This window comes from Ixodes scapularis, unplaced genomic scaffold (assembly GCF_016920785.2).
Source record: "Ixodes scapularis isolate PalLabHiFi unplaced genomic scaffold, ASM1692078v2 PGA_scaffold0__279_contigs__length_252992795, whole genome shotgun sequence".
Taxonomy (NCBI): domain Eukaryota; kingdom Metazoa; phylum Arthropoda; class Arachnida; order Ixodida; family Ixodidae; genus Ixodes; species Ixodes scapularis.
In genome coordinates, this window is record NW_024609835.1 from 158,384,580 (window position 1) to 158,403,643 (window position 19,064).

A 19,064-nucleotide genomic window follows, 5' to 3' on the forward strand; every position below is an offset into this window, starting at 1 on the left:
TTTTGCGCAGGGGTTGCGATGATGTCGGAGCGACGAGCTTTTATTGACTGTTTGAAAAAAGAGTGGGTTGACTTTGATGCGTCTAGCATTATGGCCTATCCACTATCCTTTCAATCAAAGCCAGTTGGAGCTTGGCGTCGTTCTCCCGTCACCGCAGCTCCTGCGCAAGTGTCAAACGGCTTGCTCTCCGCATATCAGGAACACCTCAGCTTGTTATTAGTTAGCCAGTTGTTCCTGCAGCATGTTGGCCTTTTCTGTGCTCATTTTACAGCTTTTTTTTATTTATCTGCGCAAACGAGTATTACAACGATTTGCAAATCGGAGCCGAATGCACTGTGGTGAATGGCACGCAATACACATCACTGCATGGCGGCACGTGGCATGTCCGAATTTCGGGGTTGGTGGCACTCGAGCTGGAACAGCCTCACTCCCCGCTGCGTGTTTTCGCACAATGCACGGTCACACATTGTTTGATTGAGTGTTGAGATTGTGCCGTTAATGGCCGTTGTTCATCCGAAAGTGGCCAACAACTGCGCCGCTGGACGCAAGTTCGACCCGTCGTAGCGGGTGGTGCGCCACTGGCGTCCGCAATGACGCAGGATCTTTTAATCGTGACCGCAGAGGGAGAGGTTTCCGCGGGCTGAAATTTGTAAACGTCCAGATGCTTTCCGGAGTTGGAAGCCAAGCTCGCAATGTATCTTGCAGAAGTGCACGATCAATCCCTACCCGCAACGATCCGTGACACGATAGTCAAGCGAGCGTGAAAGGTGCGGTCGTTTCCAAAGTGCAAGATTTCATCGGGCAATGCAGACGAGGTGTTCTGGGAATGCAACAGTGGACGACGACGGGAACGACGACACTGTTACAGGCGTAAAACGGAGTGAGAATGACAGGAAGGAGCTTCCGTTGTCTTGTCTCCAGCGCGAGCTTCCTTACTTGGATAGTGCTTCGGCATCTCGTGCGCGTACGTGCAGCAAAAGCACGCATTAAATGCCGAGCATTCGAAAAAGGCGCCCTGTCATTCCCCTCGTTCGCCATACAATTGGCCTCTAAAGTTTTTTTGTTTTTTTTCTGTTTGCCGACGTGCAATTTGGGGTGGGGTCAACTTGCAATCGAGTAAACACGTCAAATTGAGCTCCCCCAACTTCCCTTTCGTGCCTGTTGCAGCTCGTCTTTTGCCCGCAGCCAGTTCGGAGCAGTTTCTTCCCAGAGCTTACATTGTTTCATCCTGGAAGTGCTCGAACCCAGTTTCTCTGCCGGGCGGCACCAGATATTTTTAAAGATGATGGATCGATTGACGGGATCTCCACCTATAATGGGTTCAGCTCTGAATGGTGTTGCAGAGTTGAGAGTCGACGGCGTCCTCGCTCCCGCGTCTGCCCCTCTGAGCCGGGCTCATGTCTCTTCGTTCCAGGACCTGCTGCAGCAGGTGCTGCAGATCCTGCTCAAGTCGAAACTGCTGATGTGCCAGGACGAGGAGGAGGAGCTGCGGGGGGACTCCGTGGTCTCTCTGTTTGGGGGCTACAAGAACAAGAAGTTGCGGGTGAACATCAATGTGCCCATGAAGGCCGAGATGAAGGTGGAGCAGGAGGCCACTCACAAGCACATCGAGGAGGACCGCAAGCTGCTCATACAGGTGCGCGGGAGCCCTGCCTCTGCGCTAAGGGGGGGGGGGGGGGGGAGCTTTTCCGACCAGGCAACGGCACCCTCTCCCGCGTAAAGCCCCTCTATAAAATGCCCGGCGAACCGCTTCGGTACCTGCAGACTTGGGAGGGCGAGGAAGCGGTGTGTGGGGACAACTTTCTGTGGCAATTCGAAAGAAGTGAAAAGCATGCTTGCATAGTTTCGCTTGGTGCTCAAGGCTCGCGAGAGCTGGTAGCTCTCGCCGCATCGCCCCGGAAAGTTGTCCCCTCGTATGTGCGATGCTAGGCCAATAAAGAGCATGTGTCGGACGGTGGCCAACAATCGAAAGACTGAGTTACGCGCCAAGTTGTCCGAAAGTCTGATTTCTTTGCGGGATCGGCAACACTTCGGCAGCAGACACGCCGCACGCCCCGCGACACACGGCCAAATAAAGGTGGCACTGGACTCTTTTTCCACCAGCTTCTTTTGAGAGGGAGCGGACAAGCAAAAGCAATATTCTCCCCTTACTACGGCGTTCCAACAAATAGCTGCACGTGGCAGATTGGATACGGCAGTCCCGACGTCTACGTTATTAGTAGGATTCCGTGTTTTCGCAGTTTATTTCTCGTGAAATTCGGAGGGTGTTTTTCGGAGTTTATTTTCCGCTAGGGGTTCGGGATTTATGGGAGTTTATTTTTGTTAGATTCCCAATACTTCGAAATTCTAAGTTTATTTTCCGGCGTAAAATTTAAAAAATTCGAAGTAAATATAAATAAGGCTTGGGTACCATGACTTGTTGTCCCGAAGGAACTTCGACATGCTAGAAGGCAAACCCCTTTTTTCAGGGTTCTAGGTTTCAAAGGAAACTAAAGTGGAATCTCCTCAGGACCACTGACCTTATGCTTTTAGAAAGTTTAATTGTAAAACTCCGCCGTCTTTTTTGCTGTTTATTTTGCCGCTGTGAGCTCGAAATTTGGAGTTTTTCGGATAAATCCGAATCGACGGAAAATTTACCAGTGAGTGTCGTTCAGATTTGTTCGGATTTATCCGAAAACACGGAACCCTAGTTATTAATGGGAGGTGTGGTATTTTCTTTTTCTCAGGCGAGCAGTGTATTCCCATGCCCTCGGACACTTTCAAACAAAGGTGTGCTTTCTGGAGTGACGCCGCAAACGGTTGCTTGTTTTTCTCCTTCAGGCAGCCATAGTGAGGATCATGAAAATGCGCAAGTCGCTCAAGCACCAACAGCTGCTGGCCGAGGTCCTAAATCAGCTCTCGTCGAGGTTCAAGCCAAGGGTGCCTGTAATAAAGGTGAGGCGTCTTTTAGCCACCTCAGGCTCGATTTGCGAGGCCCGTGTCCCAACGTTGAGTCGAGGTGGGACGGGCTTGTCCAGGGGCCCTGTGCTACACGACGGGACCAAGCGGGACCAAGGGACCGGGACAAATGTGTGTGCTGCGATTGGTCAGCGGCACGGCGCTGACCGATCACAGCAGACAGCGTTGTCCCGGTCCCCTGGTTCCGCTTGGTCTCGCCATGTAGCAAAGGGCCCCAGGTGACCCACCTTTTCTTGACAAAATGTAGGGTTACTTAGGGAGCTAATGGCAGAGTGTCCTAAATCATCTCGCTCATTCTCTTGCTGTGTTTTCTTGGTTACTTTTTGTCTGTGCACCCCTTTTGGTCTTGCCTGCCTTTGTGGGTTACCTCTCATGTTCTGGTGGGATAGAACCTTTAAGAAAGGACACTGCCTGGGAATGTCAACTTTTAGAGCGCAGCTTTTAGGCGCCCGTTTCCGGCTTGAGCGGCGTCGCCGTCGGCATAATTGTGAGGTCACGTGACCCCCGTGACGTCGCCGAGATCACGTGACCCCCCCCACCCTCAAGGTCACGTGACCCCCTTGAGTAGCAGGCAGGATGACGAGGTAAGGAGGAGGGGTGTACCCTCCCCTCAGTACCCTTCCCTCCTCCTCCTCAAGAGCTGCACCCTAATTCGCCGTTATAGGAAGTCGTAAACGGCTTTCATTTCTTTAACCGCTCACTCAATATGCGTGAAATTTGCAGGTGGTGTTTGTAGCCATATAGAGGGAGGGCATGCAACGTTTCAGCCCTGTGAACCAATTTTATGCAATACTATACACCCAGAATGAAGTAAAGCATAGCTTGGCATAGAATCTGCTTAACGAATCTGTCATTGAGAAATGGTGTTGATAACCACATATTTTTCTGGTGGAATGCGTATTGGAATGCCTGCTGCCAGTTGCTATAAAAAGAAATTTCACAAAATATTCATTTCTAAGGGAACATGCTACGCGGAGACGCATACCGTATTTGCACGAATATAACGCGACCACGAATATAACGCGAGGGCAGTTTTTGATGCCCCCCAAAAGAAAAAAAATATTATTACTATTATAACGCGAACCGATGCCGCGTCAATTTCTCGCACTCGGTGGCATAGCAGAAGTGAAAAGTCAATGGAAATAGAAGAAATATCAGTTTATGTTCTTACTGCACTCATCCTCACTGCTCAGGTCCTTCCGTTTACAATCCACTTGGCGACTACGCAGGTATGCAGCAGCACGGCACCTGCTTGTCTGGTAGTTCTTTTTTCTTCCGTGGGAGCTCCTCGGCAGCCCACAATCCAAACAAGGCGTGGAAGCAGAAGCACCAACACACAAACACCAGACCACTCTGGAGCAGAAACTAAACAATGCGCAGGCAGAAAAAAGACTGCTGAACCCGATACACTATCGCACTTCTTGTTGTAATCCCTCTTCGTAAACAAATGCCTCGTGTTGCACGATTGCGTAAACGCGGTCGGTGGTCTTGGCTTGGCTTGTGTTGACTTGACTTGGCCCGGCTTGGCTTGGCTTGGCTCGAATTGGCCGGTGCCCGCATTCCCGCATGGCGCGCGCGCGTTGTAAAAACACAAAAGCGATAAAAATGCTTTTTTATGTTTTCTATTCGCCCCTTCACGTGGCCCAATGGCTAGAAAATGCCCCTCCACACCCCCACTTCTTTTTCCATTGGATCTTTTGCATTGAGCTGGAGGGATGACTCTCCTCTGGCTTTCTCCAGACTCGCGCGCCTCGTGGCTGAACTCGATTCCGAATATAACGCGAGGTGCGTTTTGGAGCACGTAATTTCGAAAAAAAACTCGCGTTATATTCGTGCAAATACGGTATTTTTTTAATTTTTGCCTGTGGACAATCAAACTTAAGATACGGTATATGTAGTTCTGCTTGCTGCTTTCAAAACGGTCATCAGTTTTAATGTGGCTTATGTATAGTTTTTGTTTAGTGCCACCCAACGGAACGAAAAAGTATTTTTTGTGCGCATGCTCTGACATACTAATTTTTCACTAGCAGTATCGGGCAATAGCTCATTTTGCTCTTTATGATGGCGGTGCCGCTCTTGCAAGTTTTAGCCACTTAAAGATGGGCAAGGTTAGGAAAAACTTTCCGATTTCTCGGCCTGCCGTGAGTTGGTTAGATGCGTTTTTCTTAAACTTTTCGTGCATATATTGTTTTGATTTTTTTATACTTAATTATAGGGTGTCTGACAGTCTTAAGTGGTAACGCGTTACTAGTAACGCGTTACTGTAACTTAATTACTTTTCTGGTAACTTGTAACTGTAACGAGTTACGTTTTAAAAATGTAACTTGTAACTGTAGTTCTATTACTTTTTTCTGAGGTAACGATGAAAGTAACAACGTTACTTTTGTCGTTACTTTCCAGCTTTTTATGAATAATATATCACTGAACGAGTACAATTTAGCTATTCCTCGAACTTTCCAAATCGTCTGTTCCGACATTTCGAGTGTCAAGTTGGCCTTGCACAAACTTGTGAATACGTTCTTTCTCGCGAGTCACGACCCGAATATAGCGACGTGTAGATTTGATGAAAAAACATCTAGTTATCTTTACGCACGCGCTTGTACTTTGTGACTGAACACTTTCATCTTAATGTCTTGAGCACTATCTATGTTGTGTTTTTTTTTTTTCATTTTTCTGTGCAAACGCTTTTTAATCTGGTGAATCAACCGTGAAAGAATACAGGCGGAGGGCGCTGCGTATGTTTTGTATTTTGATTAGCGCCACTACTCCGCACTGCACATGTTTCTTTTGATTAGCGCCACTACTCCGCACTGCAGAGGTTTCGTATTTTGATTTGCACCGCTACTTGGGCGCGGAAACTTTCAAACACGAATTTCGAGAAGCAACTGCTGCTAAGTTCAATATGAAGTAAAAAGCGTACGTCTTAATTTTATGCAATAAAACTTAGTGAGGGGTGTTTTCTAGCTTTTAATAATTTTTTGTGTTACAGAAAAGTAACTGAAAAGTAACGTCGTTACTTTTTAAAAGTAACTGTAACGAGTTACTCTTTTGTTGCGGTAACTGTAACGGTAACTTCGGTACTTTTTTTTCTAAAAGTAACTGTAACGAATTACTTTTTAAAAGTAACTTACCCAAGACTTGTCTGAGGATAATAAAACATGCACAAGCAAAGATACTGAAATTTTTTAAGAAAAGGAATGTTTTTATTTGCTTTTTCAACCCACTAAAAAAATGTATAATTTTTTCTTTTTATTTATTAAGTTTTGCAAATTACAATTCTTCATAATGAAAGAACATGAAAATTCAAAATATAAGTTCATAGTAACCAGCTTCATAAAATTTCAGTCAGGGATGGGCAAAATACATGCAAATATGTATTGAAATACAAATACAAAATACTTCGTCAAAAATGTATTTAATTACAAATCTAAGTACATTTCCAAAAAAAGCATTTAAGTACAAGATACAAATACAACCAAATGTATTTAGTCTCTTCCAAATACTTTTCCAAATACATTCCTCAAAATTTGCGTTAGTGACTTCAGAGCAGCTGCAACGGGTTTCTGGGTATCTCATTTTAATTTTGCATCGCGCACTCGATAGTTAGTGAGCGAGGCTCTAGTAACGTAATAGAAATATAATCACAAAAAAAATGTAATCAGCTTGGATGTAATACGTGAAAAATGTACAGAGCTTCAAGTAACTTTTTTTGTCGATTACATTTTGGTATAGACCCACAAAGAACCGAGAAGACCAAGAAGCGCAGCACTAGCTAGATAATTTTTTATTGTTGCAACTCGCACCAGTTACGAAAATCTGGACGACCCGCGCATTTGGAATGTTCCAGGCAAAAATATGGATGAAATCAGGCTGGAAAGCATCACAAGTTGTTACAGGCACTTATTTAGCCAGTCAGCCTGTGAACGTCGATTTTGTCACTATTCTTGCCCTGGACTAGCACCGTAATCACAAAGTCACTAAACGCTTGTGCTTGATTGAGAGACACTACATTCGGTGCAGAACGTAGTTTTCTTCCTGCTCTGGACAGTGACAATAAATTTGAGGGATGTATTTTCGCCCACAAAATTGTATATAATCACAATTGTATTTGAAATACCCACGTTTTAGTATTTAAATACACGTCAAATACATTACCCAATTTGTAATTAAATACAAATGCAAAATACACAAAGTATTTGAAATACGTATTTCAAATACTTGTATTTGAAATACTGCCCATCCCTGATTTCAGTATATGTATAGGCCACAAGTATTAAGTCTCTCTATAGCTTCACACTGAAACTATAGATTTATTAAGTGAAAGTTATGCCAAAACGTGGAACGGAAAAAAACAGATTTGAAATGTTCGAACCTCTGCCTTTTCTTTAGCATCATGGACTGAGAATAATTTATAAAAAAAAAAAATGACTTCCGTAAAACCCCGAGAGATAGCCCACCTAAAATCAAGAAAAAATCAAGAAAAAATCGGTTGAAAATATGTGGTGGGCTAACTTTCAGTGTACAATCAAGAAAAGTTGAAAGTTGGAAGGTCATGCTTCCCTTCCAAGCTTGTTATCGTGACGAGGGGCAACGAAATAAAGATGACTGCTTCCCAGCCATCAATGATCGGGTGTATCCCGCCGCAGCTAACTAGCTGCATTTACGCGCCGAGGCCATCATAGATCCCAGCACCACTATTACTAGGAGTGGGCTATCTTTCGGTGTTTAAAAAAATATATGAAATCAAGCAAAACATAGGGGTGGGCCACTTTTCGGGAGTGGGGCATCTCTCGGGATTTTACGGTATGCAGTGTAAACAAATGAAACTTTCTAGGAATACTTTTTAGATGTTGGTGGATGTAACTATGGCAATTTCCAAAATCATCTTTTTTTTTGCAGAAATTTCTTTATTCGGGTAGTGTCCCCCCTTATCCAGGAAATGAATTAAATGAACTGTAATATGAGAAGCATTCATACAGTTTTTTCACTACATCAGTGCCTAAAGTGACTGCGATTGCGTACTGCAACTCGTTTACTAGTAAAGTGCTTGAGTCATTGATGATGTCAAGCGAGGAAAGGGAAGCTGTGGCCAAGGCACGGAAAGACTATGCAAAAGAAGCACTGTCCTTAGCCCCTAGATCATTTTAGGTGAAATGGCAAGCCCATGAACGCTACATGAACTTTCAAATGTGTTTTTCTCAGCTTTATGTTTTGACCTTTTTTTCTTTATTGTTCCAAAACTACAGTTTAATGACTAAAGTGCTTGCATACCTGCTGTGCGGTTATTCAGGAGTGAAACTTACTGGGGCACTCGGCTATGTGCTTACTTTGCAGGATTCGTTTTTTGGGGGGTTTCTTCGGTGAGAAAATTTTTCATTTTGTAAAAGATGGAAAACAAAATAAATGCATTATTTGGCATACTTGCATTATTCAAACTCAATTCCAAGAACACAGTGTTGCCAGCTCCTTTTAGAATTTTTCAGTGAAGACTGAAGCACCCAGCGTCTGCTTTTACCGTTTCCAATCGTGCCTTCTCCTTCCCGCCGCTTGCAGAAATGCATAGACATCTTAATAGAGAAGGAGTACCTGGAGCGTGCGGAGGGCCAGAAGGACACCTACAACTACCTCGCCTGAGTGGCAAGGGAGCGGCAGCCGGCCAGAAGCCACCTGGGGCGCAAGACCCAAGAGAGGCACCGAGAGGGAGGAAAGCCCCCTCCCCTCCCCCAGGGTGCAAACGTCGTTGGACCAAACTTCGACCTCGACTCCGAACCCTGCGGTTCCGGTGCCTCGAGCAGCAGAAGGCAACGGAGGATCACGTTTGCTGTGTGACTGAGGGGTTTTCTCTTTCTGCGAACTGTTTAAAGAAGAAAAACAAACTGACTGTTGGTTTCTTTTTTTTTTTTTTTTTTTCCTTTGGTTGTTTTTAAGGGGGGAGGGGGGGGAGGCTGAGAGGAGAAGGGCCTCACACTAAATAAATGTAGAAGCTTTCGTGAGATGAAGGCGGGGCAAAAAAATGAAACAAAGAAAAATAGGAAGGAAGGTTTGTGTGTGTGTGTGTTGGTGCCAGCAAGCGTCATCCCAGATGGACCTCGGTTGGGACCTACGAACCTAGCGGATAGACTCTGGAAGCCGAGGCAAGACGGTGTCACACGACACCTCTGCGAAAAAGCAAATGCATTCATGCCATGGCCATTGATGCCCATGCCGCATCCAATTCCTTGGCACCTTTTTTTTTCCTCATTTTTTTGTTTTAGTAATTTCTTTTTATTCGCACTGTAAGTAAAGCGGGCCAACCCGAATGTCGGCGACGCATCGAACCATCCTGCGCTAAATAATAATTTAACACCAGCAACCTCGCGAGTCTTTTTCATTTTGGCGGGAAATTGATTCCGGGTATGATGCGCAATGTGCTATCTCGATCGCAGTTGAAGTACCTTCTCTTTTTTTTTTTTTTATCGACGTGGGTTGTAAGCAACTTGAGGCTTAGGTACTGTGGAACTTTAGGAGCAATAAATGATGTGCACGGGGCAGATTAAGGCAGCCAGGTTCACTGTACGCGTTGCCAGTTTTTGGTTGATCGCCGTCGTGCGGAGTAGCGAGGCGACGTCTTGCTTCCTTGCCGCTCGCGCGCTTCAGAGGTGCCGACGTGTCTGAGGAAGGATCTCGACGTTCCCTTCCTTACTCCTGTAAACAAGAAGCGGTGTTCCATAAACAAAACAAAAAAAAAAAAAGTTGCTTGTTTTACGAAGCTTGTGAAGTGTAATGTTTTTGCTCGGATGCCTACCTTGAAGATGTCGGGAGTGTTTCACTCTTCCGCCCCACTTGCCGAAACCTCGCTGGACATGTCCAGTTGGGTTTTCTGCGACGGAACGAGCAGACTGAAGTGTTCCTTTTGCGTTCAGTGTCAAAGTTCTCCGAGGTCACCGGCACATCGCTCCCACGATGCGTACGTCTTTTTGGAGATTGCTGAACGAGGTAGGTATAAAGGGCTTTGACGTAGCGTCTATAGTCCTACAAGGTAAGAACTCTGCGGATTCTCGGACGTCAACATGCATTTTTTGTCTTTGGCTTTGATTGCCCATGCGTCGAAGCGTCATCGAAGGCAAAAAGCTCGCACTCGCGGCAGTGCATCTCCTAGCTCCTTAGCCTGTCGCCAACTAAAGCAGAGCAACGAAAGGTTTCGATTTCATTACTTGGAACTTGGCAAGCGTATTTGTTGGGAAGCGCGCTCAATGCTTCGTGCTAGGTGGCATCGCTTTCCTCGATGACTCGCATTGATGCTGACTTGGCCGGAACGGCGGTCGACTTGGGATTTCGAGAGTGTTGCCAAAGTCTGTGATGGCGGCATTGTAAGACAGTCGACGCGAGAAGCTCGAAACTTGGATAGCCTGGCGTCGTGGTGCTCCCTAGCAGATTGACAGAACCGGAGGTGGCCCGCTTGCATTGTGCTTTCTGGGTTGGTCCTCGGGGGGGGGGGGGGGGGGGGGATGATTGCTCACAATACCTGCCCATGGCATTCAACTGTTTCTGGATGAGGCAAGAAAAGTGCCTATTTTTGGACTCCTAAAGCTTCAAAGCTGAATGGATTGAACTTGAATTAAATTGCAGAAGTTGTTTTTGAGAGGTTGGACACTGCAATTTAGGAGAGCCGCGATACAAGTGCTGGCAGTCGAGAACCGGACGATTATTCTCTCCTGCGTGCGATTGCCTCAACACTGGCACCAGATCCTCTTCATGATGTTTAAGAGGCCAAAGCGACTATTGGCTGCAGCTTTTCTTTTGTTTTGCAAAACCTGAGGGTTATGACAGCCAGATGAAATGGATTGTCCGTTGCCAAGATAAAAATTTTTTTTTTGGCATTTGTTTCGTTAAAGGAAAGGGACCTCTGGTTGAGAGGAAAGGTAGAAAGAGATGTGAGCCTTGTACAAGCTATTTTAATGTGATAGCTTTCTTTAGCTACCCCCCCTCTCCTTCCTCCCCCTCTGATTTCTTGGACTTTCGGCCGGGTAATGCACAGTAGACCATTTAAGCTTGCACGCCTTCACATTCGCACCCTCTTCGAAGGACCTGATGACCTTAATGTCGTCCTAGAAATCGCCCTAAAGATTCTCCTAGACATCATGTTGGACTACGTCCTTGAGGCTGTCCTAGATGAATGCCATCAAAAAATGTTTCATGATCCTTTTGACAAAAGCGGCTCGGCGGTGCATGTGCTTTGTAAAGACGTGCAGTGAAGAACTTGGCTTAAAAGTTTCAGATTCTTCTAAGTTTTCTTATTTGCCAATATAGAGTGATCTTTTGAATGGCGGTATTGCTCTGGATCAGTAGGGCCTTTGCTTTAACAAACAGAATGAAGGAAAGGCTATCATTTTGACCTTGTACCACAATAGCCTACAACTGGCACTTTTTTTCTTAACTTCAAATTGAAGCAACATGAATATTAAAGAAAAGTGGGCCACCTCGTCAAGCTTTGTGGCAAATTAGCTAGTATCGCAATATTTTGCAGAACAGAGTTTTTCTATATACTTGCATTTGTTTCATTGATAGCTTGAACCAAATGGGCTCAACATTGTACGGCAGTAGCAGCAATGAGAACTGAATCAAGCTGAGTAAGATCGAATGCGCACAGTTTTGCCCACATCCAATCCAACGTAGGTCTTGAAATGTTTGACCAACCTCTTCCCTTGTTCCCTTTTACAGCACTGGTACTTGGTTAAATTGTCTGTCAGTGGAGAGGGATCAAGTACAATCGCGTGGAAGATACGATAACCCCCGGATGCCACTACGATAGATATTGGTCTCTAACCTTTAAAAGCTCATTCCGCCAACATTAATCTACCCCCTTCCCACTTTAATTTCTAGCGAGGCTAGGGTTTGGAGCCCGAAACAACGTTGTTTTAGGATTTTATACCAGGCACAGTGCACGCGCCACGGGGAGAAGTAGTAGCTAGTTTGGTTACGGTTTGCCAGGTCTGCAGAATTTCTCTGCTTCAATCGAGAGCACCGTCAAGCCTGCTGCCAATTTGTCTGGTTTGGTGCCGTATCTGAATTGCTGCTTGTTTGCACAGGTGGTGGTGTTATTATAATCGGGGATGGTTTAAGAATTGAGTATGAAACTGAGCATCTATTGGATCCTTAACCCCATCGCCGACAGTAGAATGCATTGGTTTCCTAGTGCGTAGAGTGCAAGGTTAGTGTTTTTCTTTTTTTTATGGGTTATGTCTTCCACTGCTGAAGGCACAAAATTTAGCCATTCATCCGACACTGCCAACCTTTGATCTCCGACTGGACGGCTACCATACTTTGTATCTTATGTTCATGAGGCACCCTTGAATTATGAGACAAAATGTGTGCAGTGTTCTATAAGACGTCCTGCAATTTCTTTTTGGCTTTAGGAAGGGAAGCATCATAAACTAATATGTCACTTGTAGTAGCGTGGTAAGCACCTTTGTCGGTAGAGCTTGCAGGTTTGATGGCATCGGTGGGAAAGGTACTCAAGGCATGAGAGCGCAAGGTCGTGCAGGGAATGAGGTTTCGGATATAATTCCTGGCCATCTTTGGGGCATGTCACTGTTGATCAGACCAGTAATACACCGGAGAAACACCACTGGTCTTGGAGTTATTTCGTATGCACTGCCTACATCTATGAATTCTAGAGGAAAGGTTACCCGGGAAAACCTCAGCCTTTTTTTGGCAGGTCCAAAAAAAAGCCCACCCCTCTTGGCACACCTGGAGAAAAGCTCGCCTTGAATTCATTTCCTATGCGAACTGGTCATTATATAATATCTAATCATTAGTGCAGCCAAAGCTACACACACCGCCTAAGCAGGTGCCATATGATTCAAAGCAGGACACTCCGTTACTGCCAGTGTATTGCTTCTATGTCTGTTTTCGCACGACTTTTGCCATATTGAATTATGTTTGCAGTGCCGGCTACTCTATGAAAGTTCCTTCTTAGTTATGTAAAAGCCCTGGAGCTAAACCTGCAGCCCACTTGGTATATATTTTTTAATGTTTTTTTATTGCATTACTCGCGACGTGTATGCAAGTGGAGAATAATCATTTTCAGCTGAGCAAACTCTCGGTTCAGATTCGGAGGAGGTTTTCTCCGTAGCCATCAAATGGCCAGTGAGCTTCTCCCCGCATCTGAAGGTTTTGAGGCGAGCTTTTTTCCACCGCCCTCCACCTATACGTACCCCATCCCTGAAAGATGAGGCTACCCAAAATAACCTTACTTTTGTGAAAATATGTTCACAGCTTGTGGTGGTATAGCCAGGAATCGAGAGTGCTGGAACAAGCTTGGCTTTCCATAACTTGCGTTAAGGGGGGGGGAGTCTGGGGCTGGCTAAGGAACTGGGCATAAAGTATGGTGCAATGCATATACATGACTTGCATTGATGTCTCATCAGAGGCCATTGCGGTGGCCTTGCTGCCGAGCTCATATCTTCGAGGGCCTGTATTTTGCACCGCCAAGTGCTTCTTCAGCATGAACGAGTACCACCAGCATGGTACGGTGACAGTATGTGCAAGCCCTGCACACGCATACCTTAGAGCACACAATGCTTCCATTTGCCGAATTTTTCACAACTTATTAGAAAATTTTTTTAAATGTGCAACACTTCCATCATTTGTGAACTGACTAGGAAGTTTACCCAATTTATTGCAACTTCGGGAGACTTCCCCCTCTCTCATGCAAATAAACAACAGAAATCTGCAAGCATTTTTTTTTCTCTTAAACATTTTTATTTATTTCTACTCGGAGGATCAAACTTCGTAGAGAGGGGGATTCTCTCGAAAGTTTGATCTTGTGAGTGGAGACAAGTGAAAAGCCCCCCCCCCCCCCCCCATGTCTTTCACTCCTTCACTACCCTTGGCAGGTTGGTATAGCAGGACACTAAGAGGATTCTTGGCAGGAATCCCAGGTCGTATGATGGCCAGCACCAGTTGAAGCATGCAATGATGTTTTTCATGTTTTATTTCCGAAGAGATTACAAGAAAATAAACACTGCAATAAATCTAGCACGTTAAATAACCTTAACCTGAAATTAGGAACAAACTGCATTGCACGTCTAGACGTACAGATTGCAGCAGTGAAAAGCAGGGGTGCTAGGTGATGTGCCATTAAAATGCCGAGATACAACTTCCAGCAAATATCCAAAGCACCTTGTACAACAGATGCTGAATTATGTGCATGTAAACTCTACATTGCAACAACACTAAAAAAAAAAGGTTTGTCAAAGGTTTTAGACATGTTTTATAATACTATGTGTAAGGGATTTGTCTAACCTACCTCTGGGCTAACACGGAGCTGGAAAGCAGTGACATATTTTTTCCGAAAATGAAATTGTTTAGTGAATGTAAATAAAATGCTAATAGCATCACCCCATAGATAACTGGAGGAAGCCCTATTGAGGACAGCTTACAATAAAATCAACAATGACAAATAATAACTTTCTCCAAGCTGAACCTCTTTTCCAATCGCCTCTTAGTTTCCAACGAAAAGAAAGAGGGCACACAATGTTTCAGACCAAAGCAAACTGGCGCTTTAACAAAGTGAAGAGTGTAAATGACTGACAGTTCTATAATTGGAGGACTGTTCCATGCCATAGAAAGGCTACTAAATAATAAAAGAAATACATTTTTCTAGAAGAAAGTAAAACTATCAAGCAAGCAGGGGAAAAGATTAAAACAGTGGGCAAGAAATTTAGTCAAAGGAGCACATAAAGGGCCGAGCAGTGGGTGGACGTTCCATGCTTGAGGAGGACCAGCTGTCGATGTTGGCGCTGATCAGCTCTTCGATCACCTTTTGGATGTCTCCCGAGTGCTTCTTCAGGAGCACAGAGTTGAGTTGGTGGTTCCTAAAGCCCATCTCGAACAGTTTCTCTTGCGGACAGAGGCGGGATGCTGGCGGCGACCAATCTGAAGAACTGAGCCGACGCTGGTCCATCGGTACTCCCTGTCTTGGCTGAATTCCCGAGAAGACAGTCTTGGCAGTATTGTAGACGGTTGCGGCAGCACTAAGAGCCCCGTTGACCAAGGCTTCCGGAAGAGCATCGCCGACTCCCTCCACCTTGTAAATTTTTCTCGACGAGAAGGCAGGCTTTCTGGTTGCTTTGTCTTCAGACTCTTCTCCAGAGGCTGTGGGCTTTCTTTGGTGTTCCTCGGTTGCGACCTGAAGCGTGCTGTCGTCTGGTCTCGTTGAGACAGATGCTTCAGAGTTGGACGAGTCGGAATCGATGACCACTGGATCCTGGAACCTGCTGGGGCACACGGAATGTCCAGCAGTCGAGTCGAGTGCCTTTTCTTTCCACAACCGGTCGCCGCATCTGGGCACCTGGTCGAGGACTTCGCAGGAAGGCGAGGCACTCCCGAGAGCCGTTGCGACAGAGGAATGGACCAAGTCGCTTTCAGCGTCCGCAGTGGACTCGGGCAGGTTGAATGGTATGTTCAGGTTGAAGCAGGAAGGCAGTGGCACCACCTCAAAGTCCCCCTCAGTGTCGAGACTGCTAAGGCTGAGTACACTGGCAGATTCCTCAGTGTCGTGGTGGATAGGCATGTCCAAAATAGACATCTTGGATCCACTCTCTTCCGGTTCGCTCCCTTCGTCCTCTGACTCCGGGGACTTGCGGGGAGTCATGCCGACCGGCGTGTTGAAGGGCGTTGCCGTTTGCGACACAATCTTGGCCTTCAACTCGGCTGCCAGATCTTCTGTCTTGAGGGTTGTCTGCTCTGGGACGAAGTCGTCGTCTGGACCAGGGACAACCTTGAGGCTTGCCATGTGCTTTTGCCTGGGTTCCAGGGTCAGGGCCGGGTCCACGACTACGTTGCACCAAAGACGGTGCCCGAAGTAGCCCTGCGGGCTGTACATTCTCCAGTGGGTTTGGTAGTGTCCCGGCTCGTGGGGCGCCGTGAACTGCACCTCGAGGGTGCCCTCGGCGTTGGGGTGCAGCGGGGGCGCCTCGATGTCCGTGTCGTTGGGCATCAGTCCCAGGGTGCCCCAGCAGTACTTGAGGAGGATGCTGCGGTCCCAGGCTTGGGTCCCAGAGTTGCGGACCTTCCAGCGCTTTGTGAAGCGGGTGCCCGGCTGCACGTGGGTCCAGTCAGGGATGGTGTCGTCACACACGAACTCCGAGTCATACAGGTCGGCGTTCAAGTAGTTCTCGACGCCCGCCGTCGGCGGCCGGTAGAGGTTGGCGTCGCGCAGGTTGTACTTCTCGAGCTTCTTCATCAGCTTTTGCATCTTCATCTCCTGCTTGATGTCGCGCATGGTGGAGAGCCGGTTCGGCGAGCGCATCGGGCGGAATGTGGTCCCGTTGCAGCGCTTGCGCCGACTGCCCGGCTGCGCCGCCCCGGCCGACCTACGGATCTTGAGCATCATGTGCGAGTTGTCGTGCACGCTCGGCAGCGATTCGCATACCTCGCACAGCTCGTAATTCGGACAGACCCAGCATCGGTAGCGCGCTCCCTGGATCTGACACAGGCAGTTCCCGCAGGTAGCGACGTCTTGAAAGCTGTCGGCCACCGCCGCCGTCGTCCACTTGTCGACCTTGCGCTCGTCTAGACGCTTGAAAACCTCGGCGGTTACCTCATCCTTGAGCTCGTTCCTTAGCGTGCGCACGAAGTCGACGAACCAGGGCGGCGGTGGTGTTGTGGCGTTGTCTCGACGCCGCGGATCGCTCGTAGCGTCCACCTCAGGCGCAGCGGCGGCGGCTTCCAACCCGGACGTGGGACAATCACCACCATCATTGTTGTCGTCGTCGACGAAAACAAACTCGCCAGACTCCTTCTCGCGGTAGGATCCCCGAAGCAGCGGTCCGGAGTCGCGGGCGCTGGCCTCTGATTCATCTGTAACGTCGACCATCTGAATCTGTAGAACATTTCCCTTCTTCTCGGCAACCCGAAGGGCTTCCTGCATTTCGGGCTCGGAGGAAAGTTGTACCTTCTCGTCCTCATCGTCGGCATACGTGATGCGGACGGTCGAGTCCGACGGCAACAGTCCGACGCGATCCAATAAGACGGTCTGCACCTCGTTCCAGCTGCTGTCTCGGTTGAACGCGAGCTGGAACCGCACGGGCCGTGGCACGAATTCGACGGCGAAGCGAATAGGGCTCATGTTTACATAATTTTCGTCCTCAACGCAGGCAGCTGATATGCGCATTTTCTCGCCTTCTTGCTGGACTTCTGCCCCGTGACGTCATGATCACGGGGACGCCGCTGTTGTTGCCAACGGAAATCTCTGTTCTTTCGTTTCACTGAAGTTTCGGTTTTGTTTTTATGTTAAAGCGTAATATAACGGAAGTTTCTTTTATAACCGCTACATAAATATTCTTCTTTCTTTTTGTTCTATTTTCAGGTTGTACACTCTCGACTGCAAAATATGCCGTCAAAGATGAGTGAAAGAGACTAAAGTCGCACAAACGAATCTGGCGGTAAAACAGGGCGGAAACATCGGCGCCGGCGCATAGAAAGCTCAGACTTTCATTGAATTTGCATTGAACAGGTCAAAGAAAGGGTAAAAACACAGATAAGCTGGTGAAGAACTACCATAGTAACCACGTTCGTTGTTTAAATAAACTAGAAGCTGTGTTTAAGACTTGTTCTTGTGTCCGTTTTTTTTTTTTTTTTTTTTTTTTTATCGATCCGTGTTTTTGGTGGCTATGGAAGTTGAACAGGTCAGTTTTACTATGCGAAATTTCAAGGCGTCGTCCTCTTCCTGTAAAAAAAAAAAAAAAATAAGAGCAAAATCTTAGCCAAAGTCAACGCCGAGCACGATCGCAGACGACTGGGCCCGTACACACACTTGCGTCCAATTCGTAGACAAACCCGGTTTTAAAGGGATACTACAACGAAATTCCGGCGCTCATTTTTTGGTCTATATGTGTTCAAAGGAGCAGTATCACATCAAACATACATATATCTTGTTAAAAAGTCTCGAAACTGAATTTTAAAACAAATTAAACGATTAGCAAAGAGCGCCTGGTAGATGTCGCTAACGCCTCGCTTCTAATGCCCGTCTAGGAATTTTGACAGCTAGTGACGGTGAGTGTCTCGCCTCCGGCCACAACGAGAGAAGGGGGGAAGAGGAACTCCCCTTTTCCCGAGAATCCCTTCTGTGTGTCGCAGTAGTCGCTATTGTCCCCCTACAAGATTATAGAAAATTAACCCGTCACTCAAAATTCGTACAAAAGCAGCCGCTTCGGTGGCTGGAACGACTAGGCCATCCTCTCGAAGTCAGCCTCGCCGTAGCTTTGCTCGTCCCGAGGCGACCTACGTCATGACTGCGTTGGATGTCACGTGGTTTCCGCTGGGCCTTCTCCGAGCGCTTGCCAGAGTGGGCCGTTTATAACGAAAAATACAGCCACCAGGCTCAAAATACGAACGTGCGATTGTCATTTACGGATATTGTGGATCATATTCAACCTATTTTTGAACACGACGGGAATATTTCAAATTTCGTTGAAGTATCCTTTTACTACAATGATTTCCGGACTTCGGGCAAAAAATTGTGGAAGTTGCCCTCTGGACACTTCTGAAGTAAAGAACAGAAAACCGATTTCGCCTGCGTGTCCTAGTTGTTGCAAAAAAAGAAAGATAAAGATTGGCATTTTTGGCACCCCTCAACTCACTCCCAGCCTTCCCCGCCTGTGCGAGTCTTGCCCCCGCCCAAGGAGGCTAACATTACGTGCAGGCATCCCCTCTTCCCGTGTGTAACAACACTCAACAACAACAAACAACAACCCAGCCTTCAGGGTCACACCTGGTGCCCCTCCTAGTGACGTAACCCGGGGTGCTGTGTAGCTTCCCGTGTGCTCCCTTGGAAGATATTTCCTCTCTCTCTCTCTCTGCTGACATTAGCGGGCGTTATGCGGCAGCTTAGAGCCGAGCGAGGTCACGTAATATTTTTGCCGTAGTTCCCTCGGCTGCCACTTGCGGCTGCAGGTGGGAGAAAAAGCTTGACTTTTGCTTTGCGATTATGCAGCGAAATCGCGACATTTTGTAATGAATGAGATGTTCTATCTAACAGGACCGATAAACAACGTAAAAATGACGAGATGCAAATTCTTTTAATCTTAAAATTGTTGCACCCCCCCCCCCCTCCCCCCGTT

General features: G+C 46.8%; 2 protein-coding genes across 3 annotated transcripts in view; one reads left to right on the top strand and one right to left on the bottom strand.

Moving 5' to 3' along the window:
* Positions 1 to 9,706, top strand: part of LOC8039435 (cullin-1) — a 66,220-nt gene extending 56,514 nt beyond the window's left edge. For both annotated transcript variants that reach the window (XM_029994976.4, XM_042290182.1), the window contains exons 18-20: positions 1,415 to 1,636; positions 2,821 to 2,934; positions 8,512 to 9,706. In XM_029994976.4, coding sequence (XP_029850836.1) covers positions 1,415 to 1,636; positions 2,821 to 2,934; positions 8,512 to 8,592 — 417 coding nt within the window. In that variant the 3' untranslated portion in view covers positions 8,593 to 9,706. The remainder of the gene's footprint in view (positions 1 to 1,414; positions 1,637 to 2,820; positions 2,935 to 8,511) is intronic.
* Positions 9,707 to 13,915: 4,209 nt separating this feature from the next.
* On the bottom strand, positions 13,916 to 17,162 carry LOC8039438 (next to BRCA1 gene 1 protein). The gene has a single exon (XM_002413397.5). The coding sequence runs from the start codon at positions 17,114 to 17,116 to the stop codon at positions 14,663 to 14,665; it is 2,454 nt and encodes an 817-aa protein (XP_002413442.4). The 5' UTR covers positions 17,117 to 17,162; the 3' UTR covers positions 13,916 to 14,662.
* Positions 17,163 to 19,064: the final 1,902 nt, after the last annotated feature.